We start from the raw sequence: 15,029 nt of genomic DNA on the forward strand, positions 1-15,029 counted from the left end.
CTCCGCATTCAGGGGCTTCCCACGACCACACGCCTACCCTCGGGGCGTCCCTGCGTTCCACTGCTCGTGAACGCGCCTCACCGGAGAGGCACCCACGCGCGGGACCCAACGCAGCCGCGCTCCCGCAGGCCCGCCCCCGGCCCGCCCCCAGCCGATCGACACCCAATCCCAGCGCCACGCACGTGACGAGCGCTGCCTGCGATGACCTCATCCCTGGTGTGGGATGACGTCAAATTCAAGATGGATGGAATCACAGCGGCAGCGGAGGCTGCGGGTTGCGCGAGCGGAGTGTGAGCGGAAAGGGGCTTGGCGCCTGCCCCAGGGCTGAAGAGCGGTGAGTAACCGTCACGCTCCGCGCCCTAGGAGGACGTCGGGCCCTGTCGGGGGCTACGGCCTCTCTGCAAAACGCGGCCTTTCCTGACGTAACTCTGAGGTGATTTCTCTCCTTTTTTTCCTCCACCAGTGGGTTGCGGGCGTCGGGCCCTTTTACGCGTGCGCGGGGCCGCGGTCCTTACAGAGCATGCCCAGACTCCCACGTAGCCCTATGTGTCCTTGCACTGCGCATGCTCTGTGCCCGCATTTGGCCTCACCCTCGCTCCTACGCATGCTCAGCCTCCAGGCCGCTGAGCTACTCACCCTGGCCCGGGCGGCCTGAGTAGCCGCGGTGTGGGTCTGGGGCGCTGGCCACAGCAGAGCCGTTGAGACGCGGCTGCGGGCAAGGGCGCGCTCTCTGGGCTGGGTGGCGCGCGCTCGCGCGGGGCCGGGAAACTGGTGGGCGGTGGCGGCACCCACACCTGCCGCGGCTGGAGCGTGACAGCCTGGCAGCCAGCACCTCCGCGGCCACCTCCTTAGCCCATGCAGACCTTATCGTACTCCCCACCCCGACCCTCGGGCCCGAGGCTTTTCTTAGGAAAAAGACCCTCCTCCGGGGACATAGCACGGAAGACCTCCCTACAGCTCACATCTTGGCCGGGTCTCCCCATCTCACAGGCTTGGTTATTTGGAGCACCTTTGAGTGCCCCTCTGCAGAGACTGCACCTTGTAACCATGCACTTGTGCGTCCCTGAGGCTCTGGGTTCTGGAGAACCGCACACTGCAGCACGTGTACAGAGAGCCTTAAGCAGGTACTCCCTAAGGTTGCCCGACACAGGGGCCATGTTGGGGGGACACTGAGGAGCCCTTTGAAGCTTGGAAATTTTGTGTGGTGCATGAACTCCAATCGCTTCTACGTCCTTCGACATCTGTGTTACAGCATAGTCTGGTGATTGTTCATAAGCATGACCCTGAGTCATAAGTTCCTGGGTTTGTTTCATGGTCCTCCCACCTTGTTTCAGAGGGCAAAAGTAGGTTAATCCATGTTAGTGTTTCCACTGAAAACCCTCCTCCATGTCTGGTGATTAATCATTACCCTTAACCTTACCCCTAAATATTGACTTTAAAGTAGAAATTTGGCTTACTTAAAAGTGACTCTTTAATTCAGCAGATGCACTTAAACAGCATAGCGTTTTTATTTACTGTTTATTGAAGGTATAGGCGGTATCATTCTTAGGAAATATAAATTGTCAATAGAAACTGTCCCTTGAGGAATTGACAGTAGTATGTAGTAGAGAAATTAGGTATGAGAACAGTAAAAGCAACAAGAGAGTTAGCATAGAGGGCTCTAGAGAAAGAGATAACTGAGAAGCCATTTTAGTTGTCCCAGTACTAGGGCTGGTTGAGGGCTGGATTTACAGGTCTGAGAGATTAGCCAAAGGGCAAAGGAAAGAATTTTCTGCCAGAAGAGATATGGCTGGCATCACCCAACCTAGGAAGGTGATGATTGGAGACAAGCAGGTGTGAGAATGTGGGTCACAAGTACCATACCATGCAGGACAAGTGTGATCAGAGATGGATCTGCTCAGAAGGAAGGGGCTGGAGCTTGAAGTCTGAGCAGAAATAGGTAGAGTCAGTTCAATTGTTAATACAGCCACAAAAGCTCAGGAAAGGCTGAGAAAACATCCCATGCTGGGTTCTACAGACTCTGGAGAGATAAAGATGAACAAGTCCAAGCCTCAAGTCTAGTGAGCTTTCTTTACGTGGTAGACACCTGCCAAGTCCGATGCTAGGAATCCAAAAGTGGAAATGAAGGCTTTCCGGGGGAGCATATGGGGTCCTCTGAGGGATTCACATATAAAAGCTGATGCATTGAAATCACCGTGGGGTTACTGCAGAGGGATGTAGTGTTGGCAAGTGACCAAAGCTTTACAGTTCCATCTGAATCCTTCTGTACAAAGTGGCCAAGTAAAGGAGAGATAAAAGATACTTTTGGGTTTCAGAAACTGGAAGTGCAGATTTGTGGGTTCGATGGTAAGGGGTGCCACTGTCTTATTTGGGTTTTAGTGCTGTAAAGAAACACCACGACCAAGGCAACTTTTATAAAGGAAAACATTTAATTGGGTCTGGCTTTCGGTTTCAGAGGTTTCATTATAATCATGATGGGAAGTATGGAAGCTTTAGACATTCTATATCTTGAAGTCTCAGAAGGGGACTATGTCCACATGGGGAATAGCCAGAGCATAGGAGACCTCACTGCCTCCATAGTGACACACTTACTCCAAAAAGGCCACACCCACTGCCTAGTCCAACAAGGCCATAGCTCCTAATAGTGCCACTCCCTATGAGCCAAGCATTCACACATGCAAATCTATTGGGGCCATTAATAATTTAGGGGAAAAAAACCTATAGTCTAAAACAGGTGAGTAAAGTGACCAGCTTTATTTGGAGTAAGCAATCAAAGAACTTTATTTTTACTCCTTAATTGGAGTATAGAGTAAAAATAATCACATTTATTGTGTAGGATTCCCAATTTGGGCATCATGAGGAGTGCCAAAAGTAAGAATGTATTGACCCCTAAAGAGCTTGCAGTCCTGGGGTTGGGGATTTAGCTCAGTGGTAGAGCACTTGCCTAGCAAGCGGAAGGCCCTGGGTTCGGTCCCCAGCTCCGAAAAAAAGGAAAAAAAAAAAAAAAAAAGAGCTTGCAGTCCTGGTGGGACACAGCAGCTAGCATATGTCAGGGAGTAAACATGTGGTGCTGTGCCTGCTCTGTGTGACAACTGCTGTGCCTACTGTTGGTGGTAGGCATTTGCTTTTTGCCAAGGGACTGCAGCCCATGTTGGCCTTGAACTCATAATCCTCCTGCCTCAGTCTCCCAAGAACTGGCACTGTAGACATGTGCCACACGATGTATTTTGCTTACTTGTTCTAAGCTTAAGTAACTTTAAGACTGTGTTTGTTTAGTTGGCCTGCTTTAATGTAGTATACAGACCAGTGACCTAAACAATAGGAATACATTTTCTCACAGTTACAGAAACTGAACATTGGAGGTAACAGTGGTGTTGGTAGACCAGGTCTCTCCTGTGCCTCTTCTCTTGGCTTGTACATAGTTTCCTCATAGAATCTTCCCTCCATGCTTGTCTCTGATTTAATTCTTTGTTCAGAGACATCACTTCTTTTTGGATTAAGGTACATTTTAACTTAATTAGCTGTGTCTTAAAGACCTTTTTAAGGTACAGAAGTTAGAACTTCAAGAGACAAACTAGGATGTTGGCTGGAAGTGTTTAGCCCTAAAAGATTCCTGAAGGACTAGAACTTGAGCTGTGCTGCAAAAGGGGTTTGGCAAAATCTGGATGGTTTGGGTTGAGTGGTGGAGGAGGTCAGGTGGGCAGGTTGTGTCTCAGGAACAGAAACAGGGAAAAGCCACAGTAGGTAAGAATTTTAGGAGTAGTTTGAATACAGGAGTCTATAGAGGCGTAAAGCTTTTTTTTTCTTTAAATAGGTTTTGTATTTTAGCCTGTTTTATTTTAACTAAGAGTCAGGGATAGACCAAGGTGGTTCCTGAACTCCCTCAGCACTGCTGTGAACTACACCAGCTATTACACCTGTCCCTATGAAGACTTTAACACATTGAAATTGACTTTAGGGGTTTCCTTATCTCTAGACTGCAGGGCTTTGTCTGTTCTGAGTATCCCCATGTAAAGAATGCAGTGTATATCTGAAGGGTCTCATATATTTAACCATGCCTTGCACTTGGAGAGGGCGGGTGAGCAAGCTGCATTCATGGAAGATAGTGTGTGCTGGGGCACTAATGGAAGCCTTGCTTGAGGAATCTAGCATGTGAAAGACAAGCATGGAAGACAGGACATGAGCACACAGCATGCAGAAGTAAGCCAGAACAGAAACTGACTAGTTGAAAAGGGGATTTATTTTAAAAATAAAATAAAAAATGCATGATCACTCTTGAGGTTTGAGGAAAAGCTTAAACTACAACCAAAACAAAACACCAAAAAAACCTTGGGACAGGAATGACAAAACCAAACCACTTATAAGAATGTACAAGTCAGCCTACACTGAGATCAGTCATTTGACTCCACTCAACTATTGCCTTTGTCTTCTCATGAACCATAGTCTAGGGAGAAAGTTTCTAGTTGGCCTGGCTTTGTTTGTATGCCTACAACCATCAGGTTGCACTTGCTAGGCAAGAGTATTCTTCCAGACCAATGCAGAGGGTCTCCGCAGAAGCAGCAGTGGCTGCTGGGTGGCCAGAGCAGACCAACGGAGGCTGCTTGTACGCAGCATAGCTAAGAGCCTAAACTGTGTTAAAGTGAAGTCATCCTCCTGGCTGAGGCTGCCCCTGAACCGAATTTGAACTAGAGAGAGGGAGGCTGAAATGTGTTGAAATGGAGTACACCATGAAGGATTCCCCTAAGCCTGTCTGGCTTTGAAACCGGAGGCACTTTAGATAATTTTGGGATGTCTGCAGTGTTACCAGGTGAGTGATGACAACACTGAAGCTCAGCCAACTTCCTGTCACCACACAGTCACATCAAGTGGAGAGAGTGCAAGCCTAGGGATGAGTTGTGTATGTAGTTAAATGTCGGATGTTCATACACATCCCTCTAGTTCCAGGGTCATGGTAGGTCATGTGGGCATGCTTCACCATTGCAAAGGGCAGTGTTCCCAGAGCTTAGCTGTAGGTTAGTAAAGGGACATTTCCCACAGAGCTATTAGTGTGCATGTTTAGACTAGTCCTAGAGCCTAACTCTTTTGTAATGATCTTTTGCTGTGGCACCAGTCTCTTAAATTGAAATAGGGGAGATTGTTTTGAATCCTTTCATCTCCTTCTCACCTTCCCTTCATAGTATCCTGTGGAGTTTGTGACTGTGTGCTTTCCTTCCTTATGCATCTGTCTCCAGAATACTCTATTCCAAAATTGCCCACCTTCCTTAAACTCCAAAGTCCCTCATCCAAGTAACATAAGGATGGAAATGCTTGGGTTGAATTAACTTATATTAAGATATATTAAGATTTGTCTCACCCCAGCATCTAGTGTGTCATAGGCATTTGTGTGATGGCATGGAGAAATTTCATTGAGTCCAGCTGTGTGGAACTTTAGGGAATTGACTTGAGGCCAGGGCAAGCTTCAAAAGATTTTAATCTGGGCCATATAAAATTCCTGGAAGTTCTGGATCTTTTTAACAGCAATATCAAGTGAATCCCAAGCCTTCCCTGATTCCCACCAGTCACTCACTCATCCACCCTACCACCTCCTGACCACATTGATAGCCTGCTGACATCAGTGTTCTTCCACACTCTGTGCCTTCTTTATCACATTGTTGTCTGCCCAGTCACAGGAATGTGAGGTGCAGGAGAACAGGAAGCCAGCCAACGAGCTCACCTCCCATCATCAGCACCTCTTATGATGCACAGTGTACAGCGGGCTCACAAACACTCGGGAGAGGAAGAGAGAAGAAAGATGTGTGCTTGCCAGGTGGGATTTGCTCTGCAGACCGGGATTTTCACAAGTTGCCTTGTTTATGCCTCATGTGATTTACACATGGTATAGGTGGGGCTAGCACTGATCAGGCAGGGACACTACTGTTGAGAAAGGATGAACAGTCTGGTTAAGATTACATTCCTGACAGGTGGCAGTAGACTGAAGACTTCCCCCATATAGCTGTCTGCCATGAGCTTTTACCCTCACAATTCTCTCCGTTCTCCCCCTTTTGAACCTTCTGAAAACAACATTAAGTAGAACCATCTTGGAGGGTTTGCAAAGGTATTTGTAGGGAGATCCATGTAATAAGGAAGTCAGCCTGTTTCAGAATCTGTTTTTTTAAGGGAGTTCGTCATCGTCTCAGCTGCTTCTGCTCTTAGAGTCCTTTTCTTCCACAGCTCAGTGCTGAGCACCTTCTAGGCTGTTCTGCCATGGTCGATTGATGGGGTTTCTGCATAATGAGTGAGGTGCAGATGAGCAAGCAGGGGTAGTGGTTTGTTATGAGATTGGTTGTTGCTGTTGAGTTGTAGTTAATTCATGCAGGAACATGAGTCTGCTATTCTAAAACACTCATCGAGAAAGGACCCCCAGCAGCACAACTGTCAAAGGGTCAGGTCTGAGAAGTCTGGAGGCTTAGTCTGAGCTTCCCCAGCCACAGTGTGCTGGACTGCCAGGCAACACTCGCAGCTCTGCTTTTTCTCTTTGATCTCTCAAGCAGTGTTTAACTTTAGTTACTAAATTCAATAAGTGATTACACCTACTGTAATCAAAGTACAAGAATTCAAATAGTCCTTGTTTGCAGGTGGACCAGGACGGTAGCCATTGTTTTCAAGTCCTCATAATTAAGGTGTAAAAGAAACCCATATGTGAAGGAGAATCCATACCACCTGGCCGTCTCCTCAGTCTCTAGATACTGTAGAAACAGCTGTCCTCTTCTGAACTCGTGTCTTCATTTTGATTTCCAGAGCCCTTTCATCTCCTGCAGGGTCACGACAGTTCCCAGGACGACTCTTTTATGTCTGTTTGTGGTGCTGCACATACTGCTCGTCCCGTGCAGGTCCTCTCACCTTATCCCCGTCTCTTCCCCATGCTTTGGTTCCTCGTCTGGCTGCCTTTCACCTGGAACTGGTGGCTGTCACTTGTACTGCATCTCTTATGATATCCATAGACGTTCCTCTGTATCTGCATAATGTACATTGTCAACAGATGCTTTGTGCTGTTCCTGTGCACGACTAAACTCCGGGAACAAGACTGCGCTTGTCTTTTTGACATCCTCTGTGGTTAGTAGAGTTTTAGTACATTTTAGGTGGATCTTAGCTTATATTTGTATTTTTGGGTTGTCTTGGTGTCTTATTTTTTTCTCTCAAAAGTGGAACAGTGACTGAGATATAGATGTTTGGGCAGAGATTGCAGGGAGCTCAGAAAAGGAAATAGAAAGATGTGTAAAAAGTAAGATTAATAGGCTGTCACTGACCTATAGAGTGTCAGAACTGAATCCCCTAGAAAGGGAGAGTTAGGGATGCAGTCTAATTTCTCTGTCAAATCTGTCTCACAGGCCATCCTTTTCCCTGTCCTGGCAGGATCTTTGGAGGCGTCCTTGACTCTTCCCATTGCTCTGTAGTTACGCCATTAGAAAACTTAATTGCTCTGCCTTTACAATCAGTGTCAGCCCCGTGCTACTGCTACCATGGCAGTAGACTCCTGTGTCCTTTGCTTTGTCATCTGCAAAGAAGCCAGAACTGTTATAATTAAGGCATAACTCAGGCTTGTTGCCCATGGTCCTCCAATGGCTACCTATTTCCTGCAGAGTAGAACCCCCTTACAGTCTGTCCTGAGATGATCTCGTCCATGACTCCCTCCTCTCTTGGCTCCAGTTTTATATCACATTAGTATTTACCTCGTTGTGTTGTCATTTCTCCATAATCCCCATGCTCATGCCCTACTTTCTCCAGTCTTCTCAAATGTACTTCATGACTGATGAAAGCACGGTAGGTAGGTACTGTGTTAGGAGCTGAGTGAGGGATGGAATAATCATCCCATTTGCCCCTCAGCAGCACTGTGTGGAAGTTGTTACTGTCTCTGGGGCTCAGAGTGGCTGACTCTTACCTCCCAGAAAAACTGCTTTTACAACTCAACTGAATGTGTGTTTGCACATAAGGATATGTCTGTCTGTCATTGAAACAGGTTTCCCAAGCTCTTGCTACGTTTAGTACTTTCTGATATTTTCTCTTTGGTGCTTTATCTGTTTTTTAATTGCTGGTTTCAAACCATTAAATTGAGTTTAAAAGAAAAAACAAAACTACTCGACAAATGTCTGCCCAATCTTTACTTCTGGTCTGCTGTTTCCCCTGTGTCAACATCTTCAGAAATTCTCAGTGCTACAGACCGCCAGTGCATGGCTGAGTCAGCCTTGTGACAGTCTAAGCTCAGTGCTTTTCTGCTGATCCCTGTAAAAGATGAGATGTGTCTTTACACAGATGTGTGGTTCTTATAGTGAACTCGGAGGGAGTGAGAAATAGAAATGGCTAGAAGAAAAAAAGGATCTTATCCAAGTCCTTGTTACAAGTAAAAGAGCTGCATGCCACTGTTAAAGGAAGGCAGGCAGGTATGAAGGAAACCTGGTGGGTGCTAGCTTCATCTCTTATGGCAGAGCCACACCCCTGTCTGCATCTTGCACTCTGTTCTCTCTGAAAGCTGAAGAGCATGGTCTCCAAGTGACTAGTAAAGGTTGACCCTGGACAGCTGGGAGCTGGGAGCTCTGGACTTGTTAACTTGTATCTGGTGCTGAGTGTGGTTCTCAGTAGCAGTCCCTCTCTAGAATAATCTGTTAAAGATGTATCTAGTCACTGTGGATACATTCTAATAGTAAAAAAATCAGTGTCTGATTCTTTATGTCTCTGTCTCCTCCCCCTCCACGCCCCACATTTACATACACTGTGTGCTGGTAATGAGATTCAGAGTCTTACATGTGCGAAGCAGGTACTGCACTACTAAGCTCCATCCCCAGTTCCATGTCAGTACTGTAAATAGAGACAGTGATATAAAACTAGATCACAGAGAGGAGGTGCTCATACAGCAGAGCCCACATATCCTGTCACATGAGAAGCCTGCTTTTCCTTAGCGCTCCAGAGGTGGAAATCTGGATTTTCTCTGTTACTAAGTTAAACCTATTCTTACAGTTTGACAGTTAGTAGCACATTTGTTGAGTGTTTACACTAGATACTTGTTCATCTGATCTTTGCCATACCCTTGCTAGAAGAAACAGTTGTTACTTCATGCACAGACCTATGTACAGAGGCCTGGGCTCACAGGATGAGACTGGGGCCACGGCCTGCATCTAGCCCAAAGCTCACACTCACTCACCAAGTCGCTTTCTTTCATCTTTAGGTTTTAAATTTTCAGTGACCTTTCAGTTGAAACTTTACAGCTAGGCTAAAAGTTTTGACAATTCATACTTATTTCCTGAATAAAGTAAATGTAACTAAGTGTTAGATGGGTAAGGGTCCTAAGTGCTCAACTTAGTTATCAAGTGTCCTCTCTGTGCAAACCTATTCCTCTCTGTGTGTACCTATTGCTTTTGTGCAGGCCTTTGTGGAATACAAATGGTGATGGCCTCACCTCTTCTTTCAGATAAACTGCAGGATGGAGGGACTACTGCATTACATCAACCCAGCACATGCCATCTCTCTGCTCAGTGCCCTCAATGAGGAGCGCCTCAAGGGACAGCTGTGTGACGTGCTCCTGATTGTTGGAGACCAGAAGTTCCGAGCTCATAAGAACGTCTTGGCTGCCAGCAGTGAGTACTTCCAGAGTTTATTCACGAATAAGGAGAACGAGGCTCAGACTGTCTTTCAGCTGGACTTCTGTGAGCCTGATGCTTTTGACAACGTTCTGAACTACATTTACTCTTCTTCCCTCTTTGTGGAGAAGGGCAGCCTTGCTGCTGTGCAGGAGCTGGGGTATAGCCTTGGTATCTCCTTCCTGACCAACATCGTTGCCAAAGCCCCTCAGGCTCCTTTTCCAGCCTGTCCCAACAGGAAAAGAGTGCCAGTGGAAGATGATGAAACCAGCTCTCAAAAGCGAAGTGTCATTGTATGTCAGGGCAGGAGCGAGGTGCCAGGGAAAGCCAGTGGTCCAGCCATGCAGGACCTTAGCCATGCTGCCCGGGCCTCCCCCAGTGGTTCAGTCAAGACCAGCACCAGTAAGCCCCATGTGGCCAAGCCTCCAGAGCAGCTCCATAGTCTGTCCTTAACTGAAAAGAGCTGGACAAAGGAGAGTGCTGCAGTCTATGCAAAGTCTCTGGAGCAGCCTGGGGCTTTGGATGATCCTAATAGGGGCAGTTTGGTAAAGAGAACTACAGTCCTGCCCCCAAAGCCTTCACAGGACAGAGAGGCCACAGATGATAAACCAGGGGTGAGCAGCCAGCTTCCCAAGGGGAAAGCTATAGAACTGGCACTGAAGAGACCACGGCCCCCCGTTCTGTCTCTTCATAGCTCATCAGAGACTCCATATCTCTTAAAAGAAACTAGCAAAGGAGGCGGTCAGGGGGAGGATAGGAACTTGCTCTACTACTCTAAGCTAGGGCTGGTGGTCCCATCTGGTGGGCCTGCTTCTGCAAACCAGAGCATTGACAGAAGTGGCCCACTAGTGAAAAGCCTCCTCAGGCGGTCACTATCTATGGACAGCCAGGTTCCTGTTTACTCCCCCTCCTTAGATTTGAAGTCATCCCAGGGATCATCCTCAGCGGCAAATGAGGCACCGGGCAGTGTGTTCTGTGCGATGTCTCAAAAGTCATCCTTAAAAGATTGCAGTGAAAAAAAAGGCCTGGATGACAGGCCTCAAGTGCTCCAACCTCATCGCCTCAGGTCCTTTAGTGCCTCTCAGTCGACAGACAGGGAGGAGGCCTCCCCTGTGACTGAGGTACGCATTAAGACGGAGCCCAGCAGCCCACTGTCGGACCCCTCAGACATCATCCGGGTCACTGTGGGAGGAGATGCAGCAGCAGCAGCAGCAGCCGCCGCCACAGCCACAGCCACAGCCACGAGAGAGCTGCCCCTCAAAACAGAGGAAGACCAGAGAGACATGAGCAGACTCCCGGCAAAGAGAAGGTTCCAGACAGACAGAAGGTCACCCTTGAAGAAGCCAAAGGCAAATGAACACGGGCCTGCTGTCTCAGAAGAGAACTGTGAAGAGGGCAGGAGCCCTCCTTCCCTTGACAGCAACTTCCCAGATTCTGACTTAAACAGAGAGGAGTTTGGTGAGTTGGAGGGGACGAGACCAAACAAAAAATTTAAATGCAAACATTGCCTTAAGATTTTTAGATCAACCGCGGGTCTTCACCGCCATGTTAACATGTACCATAACCCAGAGAAGCCTTACGCTTGTGACATCTGTCACAAGAGGTTTCATACCAACTTCAAAGTGTGGACACACTGTCAGACCCAACACGGCATAGTGAAGAACCCATCGCCAGCCTCTAGTTCCCATGCAGTTTTGGATGAGAAATTCCAAAGAAAGCTGATTGACATAGTGAGAGAGAGGGAGATTAAGAAGGCCCTGATCATTAAGCTGAGGCGCAGCAAGCCTGGCTTCCAGGGACAGAGTAGCTCCCCAGCACAGCAAGTCATCAAGAGGAACTTGCGCTCCCGAGCCAAAGGGGCCTACATTTGTGCCTACTGTGGCAAGGCATACCGCTTTCTCTCTCAGTTTAAGCAGCACATAAAGATGCACCCGGGAGAGAGGCCCCTCGGAGTAAGCAGAGCTGCTAAGCCAAAAGCACGCGCGGTAGAGAGCAAGGAGGTTTACCCGTGCCGCCTCTGTAATGCTAAGCTCTCTTCTCTTCTAGAGCAAGGCAACCACGAGCGCTTGTGCCGGAACGCCACCGTTTGCCCTTACTGCAGCCTCAGGTTCTTCTCCCCCGCGCTGAAGCAGGAACATGAGGACAGGTGTGAGTACAAAAAGCTGACTTGCCTGGAGTGCATGCGCACCTTCAAGTCCTCCTTCAGCATCTGGCGGCACCAGGTGGAGGTGCATAACCAGAACAACATGGCTTTAGCAGAGAACTTCTCCATGCCCACCCTGGACCACAACGGTGAAGTGGCAGCTGCTTCCAGGCCTCAGACTGAGCCCAGCAAGGTAAACCATGTGGCCACTCCGAAAGAGGATACGGCATTTAGCGACTCTTCAGAACAAGTGAACTTCGATTCTGAGGATTCCTCCTGCCTCCCTGAAGACTTGAGTCTTTCAAAGCAACTGAAAGTCCAAGTCAAAGAGGAGCCTGCGGAGGAGGCTGAGGAGGAGGCTCCTGAGGCTAGCGCAGCTCCCAGGGAGGCCGGCCCCAGCAAGGAGGCCGGCCTGTGGCCCTGTGAGAAATGCGGAAAGATGTTCACGGCACACAAGCAGCTGGAGCGGCACCAGGAGCTGCTGTGTTCCGTGAAGCCCTTCATCTGCCACGTATGCCACAAAGCCTTCCGTACCAACTTCCGGCTCTGGAGTCACTTCCAGTCCCACATGTCTCAGGCTACAGAGGAGCCTGTGCAGAAAGAGCCTGAGGCGTGTCCTGTGCCCACAAACTCCCCCTCACCACCACCTCTGCCACCTCCACCACCCTTGCCCAAGATTCAGCCCCTGGAGCCCGACAGCCCCACAGGCCTGCCTGAGAACCCAGCCCCAGCTACAGAGAAGCTCTTTGCACCCCAGGAGTCAGATACCCTATTCTACCACGCCCCGCCCCTTTCAGCAATCACATTTAAGAGACAGTTCATGTGCAAGCTCTGCCACAGGACATTCAAGACGGCCTTCAGCCTTTGGAGTCATGAGCAGACACACAATTAAAGGGCCTCCCCTTCACCTGTCACAAAGCAGCAGGCCCTCAGCTTGTGAACTGTGTCCTAAGACAGAATATTTGATAAAAATAATAAAGGTTGGAAATTTTTATGTTTGAATATAAGTTTGGGATGAATTAATATTGGCTAGGAATGACCTCACAGTTTTCTGGACCTCAGCAGCAGGGGTTGGATTCTATTACTCTTGAAGTTGGGTTAATGTTGGTGATTAAGGTTTTTGGTTTTTGGTTTCTGGGTAGTGGGATGCTGGGAAGTGGTTTTTTTTTGGTTTTGGGTTTGGGTTTGTTTTTGTTTTTGTTATCTGATTATTGCAGACACCTAAGTTTGAGGTAACCCTTAGCCTTGTTTTTAAGGCCAAAAACATACAAGGAAGAAGAGGAGTCATTTGCAGTATTGAGTCAGATTTTAGAATACTTTAGCAATAAGAAAAGCCAAGCCCCAACTTTAGTAAATTATCCTGACACTTGATAAGAAAAATAATTGGTATTTTGTGGTCCTAGGAAACTTTCTTTTTGTACGAAAATTGTGAGAATTTAAATCAGCAATAGTCACACTTAGATTTTTTTTATAAAAGAACGATCTGTCAATCACTTCATATAATCAGTGATGGTCATGTGCTAAGGGAGGCAGAGTAATAGAAGCAAGTTTGTGGGGTGCTCTACAGTCGGCTGCAACAGGTTAGTTGTGAAAGCCGCTGAACTCTGGTATGTTCTCTCCATCATAGCATGGCTTTCGACTGGCGCTTTAGAACTGACAATGTTCTCTGTCAGCTTGAAACTCAGGTGGCATTGAGATAAGCAGTGCTAGCATGAGGTTAGCAGAGCACAGCCTTACCATATCCTAGACCACCATTCACTCCAAAGGCTTCAGAGGAAATGCCATGTTGCAGCTTCCATGTGTTTTCCAAGAACCGTACACACAACATAACATTTTCTGCCTGCCTTTTGTGAGGACGTCTGTGGGGGTATTGGAATGGACACCAGTGAAATTGTCACTACCCAATATGCAAATGTGTATTAAAGCACTAGCAAGGGTCCAAAATTAGTTTTTACTACTTGGTACTTAGGGTTTGGGCTCCTCTTTTGTTTTTTCTTGTTCTGTTTTTGTTTTGTTCTATGCAGGCTGTAATTAAATCTCTCCATAGGCAGAATCCAAAGTTCAGTGAAATATTTCAAAAGACAAAGGGAAGTTCACACCTGGAAAGGAAATTAGGGGGACACAAACTCTCTATTCACTTTTGCTGCAAGCTGTTTCTTCACATTTTCAAGGTGCACTCAACAGAGACACCGACCCATCTACTCACCAGCATTCCACACCCCTGGTAGCAAAGGCAATCTTTATATTGAAACATTTTTTTTTTTTTTATAAAATACTAACTGACTTTGTATATTATAGAAGCTATATGTGGAATTTTGCCTTTTATCTTTTCACTTGAAAAAGCTATCAAAAGTCCCTAAATATTCCTATTTTATTTCTTAAAATTCAGCGAAGAAGGGAAATAAAATGAGGTTGCAGTTACTAATTCTTGCCATCTGCTTTCTTGAACTATGCATTTTAGAGATAAACTAAAAGTGTCCACCATTTAATGAATGAAGCTAGTGCCGGGCTAAGTAGCTGTCCACTGAACTCATTTCCTGTGGTGAGTGAATGATCTCTCCTCAGAGTGTTACTACTTCTTTAAGGCCATCTCCCTGCATGGTCATCTCCTGTGTAGCTACAGAGTGATAACCTCCAAACCTGGCATTGCCAGCTCAGTGTCCCAAGACTTGAACCTATGCTACATTTTTGAAGATTTATAAAATAACATTCTTGGAAAAAAAGAAAAAAAAGTATTTTTGATCTAAATACAGGCTCTGCATATGTTAGGTTTTACAAATTACCAGTGTTTGTCACCTTTTTTTGTCTAGGAAGAAAACATAAGATTTCAAATAAAATTTTGAACCAAAAACATTTATAATGCAGTTGTGGTTTTTCTATTGCTTTTTATACTGTATCTTAAAAGACATCAGGCTGCAAGAATTTATTTTGATGTCAAACACTATCCTTCCATTCATGTAACTATTTTAAATGCTAAGAAACAAAGTAATAAAAAACAGTAGTCACTTTATTCAGTAAACCGTTTTTTAGAGAATGTTTATCTCAGCAGGCAGATGTTTAGTGCGAAATAACTAGTCTTTCACCATTGTAAATCTTTAGATAGTAAAGATATTCTTGTAAATGTTTTTCTCATTGTATTAATTTTTGCAAGTATAGAGAGTTCATTGTTTCTTGTAATTATTTAAGATGCCTGCTTTTTTATGCAGTTGTGGAAAGAATGTAAACTTTTAATATATTCTTTGTTAACATGTGAACTTGTTATTGTTTTCTTTATT

General features: G+C 46.4%; 1 protein-coding gene across 11 annotated transcripts; it reads left to right on the forward strand.

The window, feature by feature from the left end:
* The first annotated feature begins 229 nt into the window (after nucleotides 1-229).
* On the forward strand, nucleotides 230-12,757 carry Zbtb21 (zinc finger and BTB domain containing 21). Of its 11 annotated transcripts, none has more exons than XM_032900338.1 (4): nucleotides 230-433; nucleotides 991-1,124; nucleotides 5,664-5,806; nucleotides 9,443-12,757. In XM_032900338.1, exons 3-4 carry the CDS (start codon nucleotides 5,735-5,737, stop codon nucleotides 12,644-12,646), a joined length of 3,276 nt encoding a protein of 1,091 aa, XP_032756229.1. In that variant the 5' UTR covers nucleotides 230-433; nucleotides 991-1,124; nucleotides 5,664-5,734; the 3' UTR covers nucleotides 12,647-12,757. The 11 variants fall into 11 exon arrangements, with proteins under 11 accessions (XP_032756229.1, XP_032756237.1, XP_032756238.1 ...); XM_032900346.1 differs by lacking the exon at nucleotides 991-1,124 and having other exon boundaries at nucleotides 9,443-11,069; nucleotides 11,658-12,757; XM_032900347.1 differs by lacking the exon at nucleotides 991-1,124 and having other exon boundaries at nucleotides 9,443-9,608; nucleotides 11,658-12,757.
* Nucleotides 12,758-15,029: the final 2,272 nt, after the last annotated feature.

This window comes from Rattus rattus, chromosome 4 (genome assembly GCF_011064425.1).
Source record: "Rattus rattus isolate New Zealand chromosome 4, Rrattus_CSIRO_v1, whole genome shotgun sequence".
In the NCBI taxonomy this organism is placed as follows: Eukaryota; Metazoa; Chordata; class Mammalia; order Rodentia; family Muridae; genus Rattus; species Rattus rattus.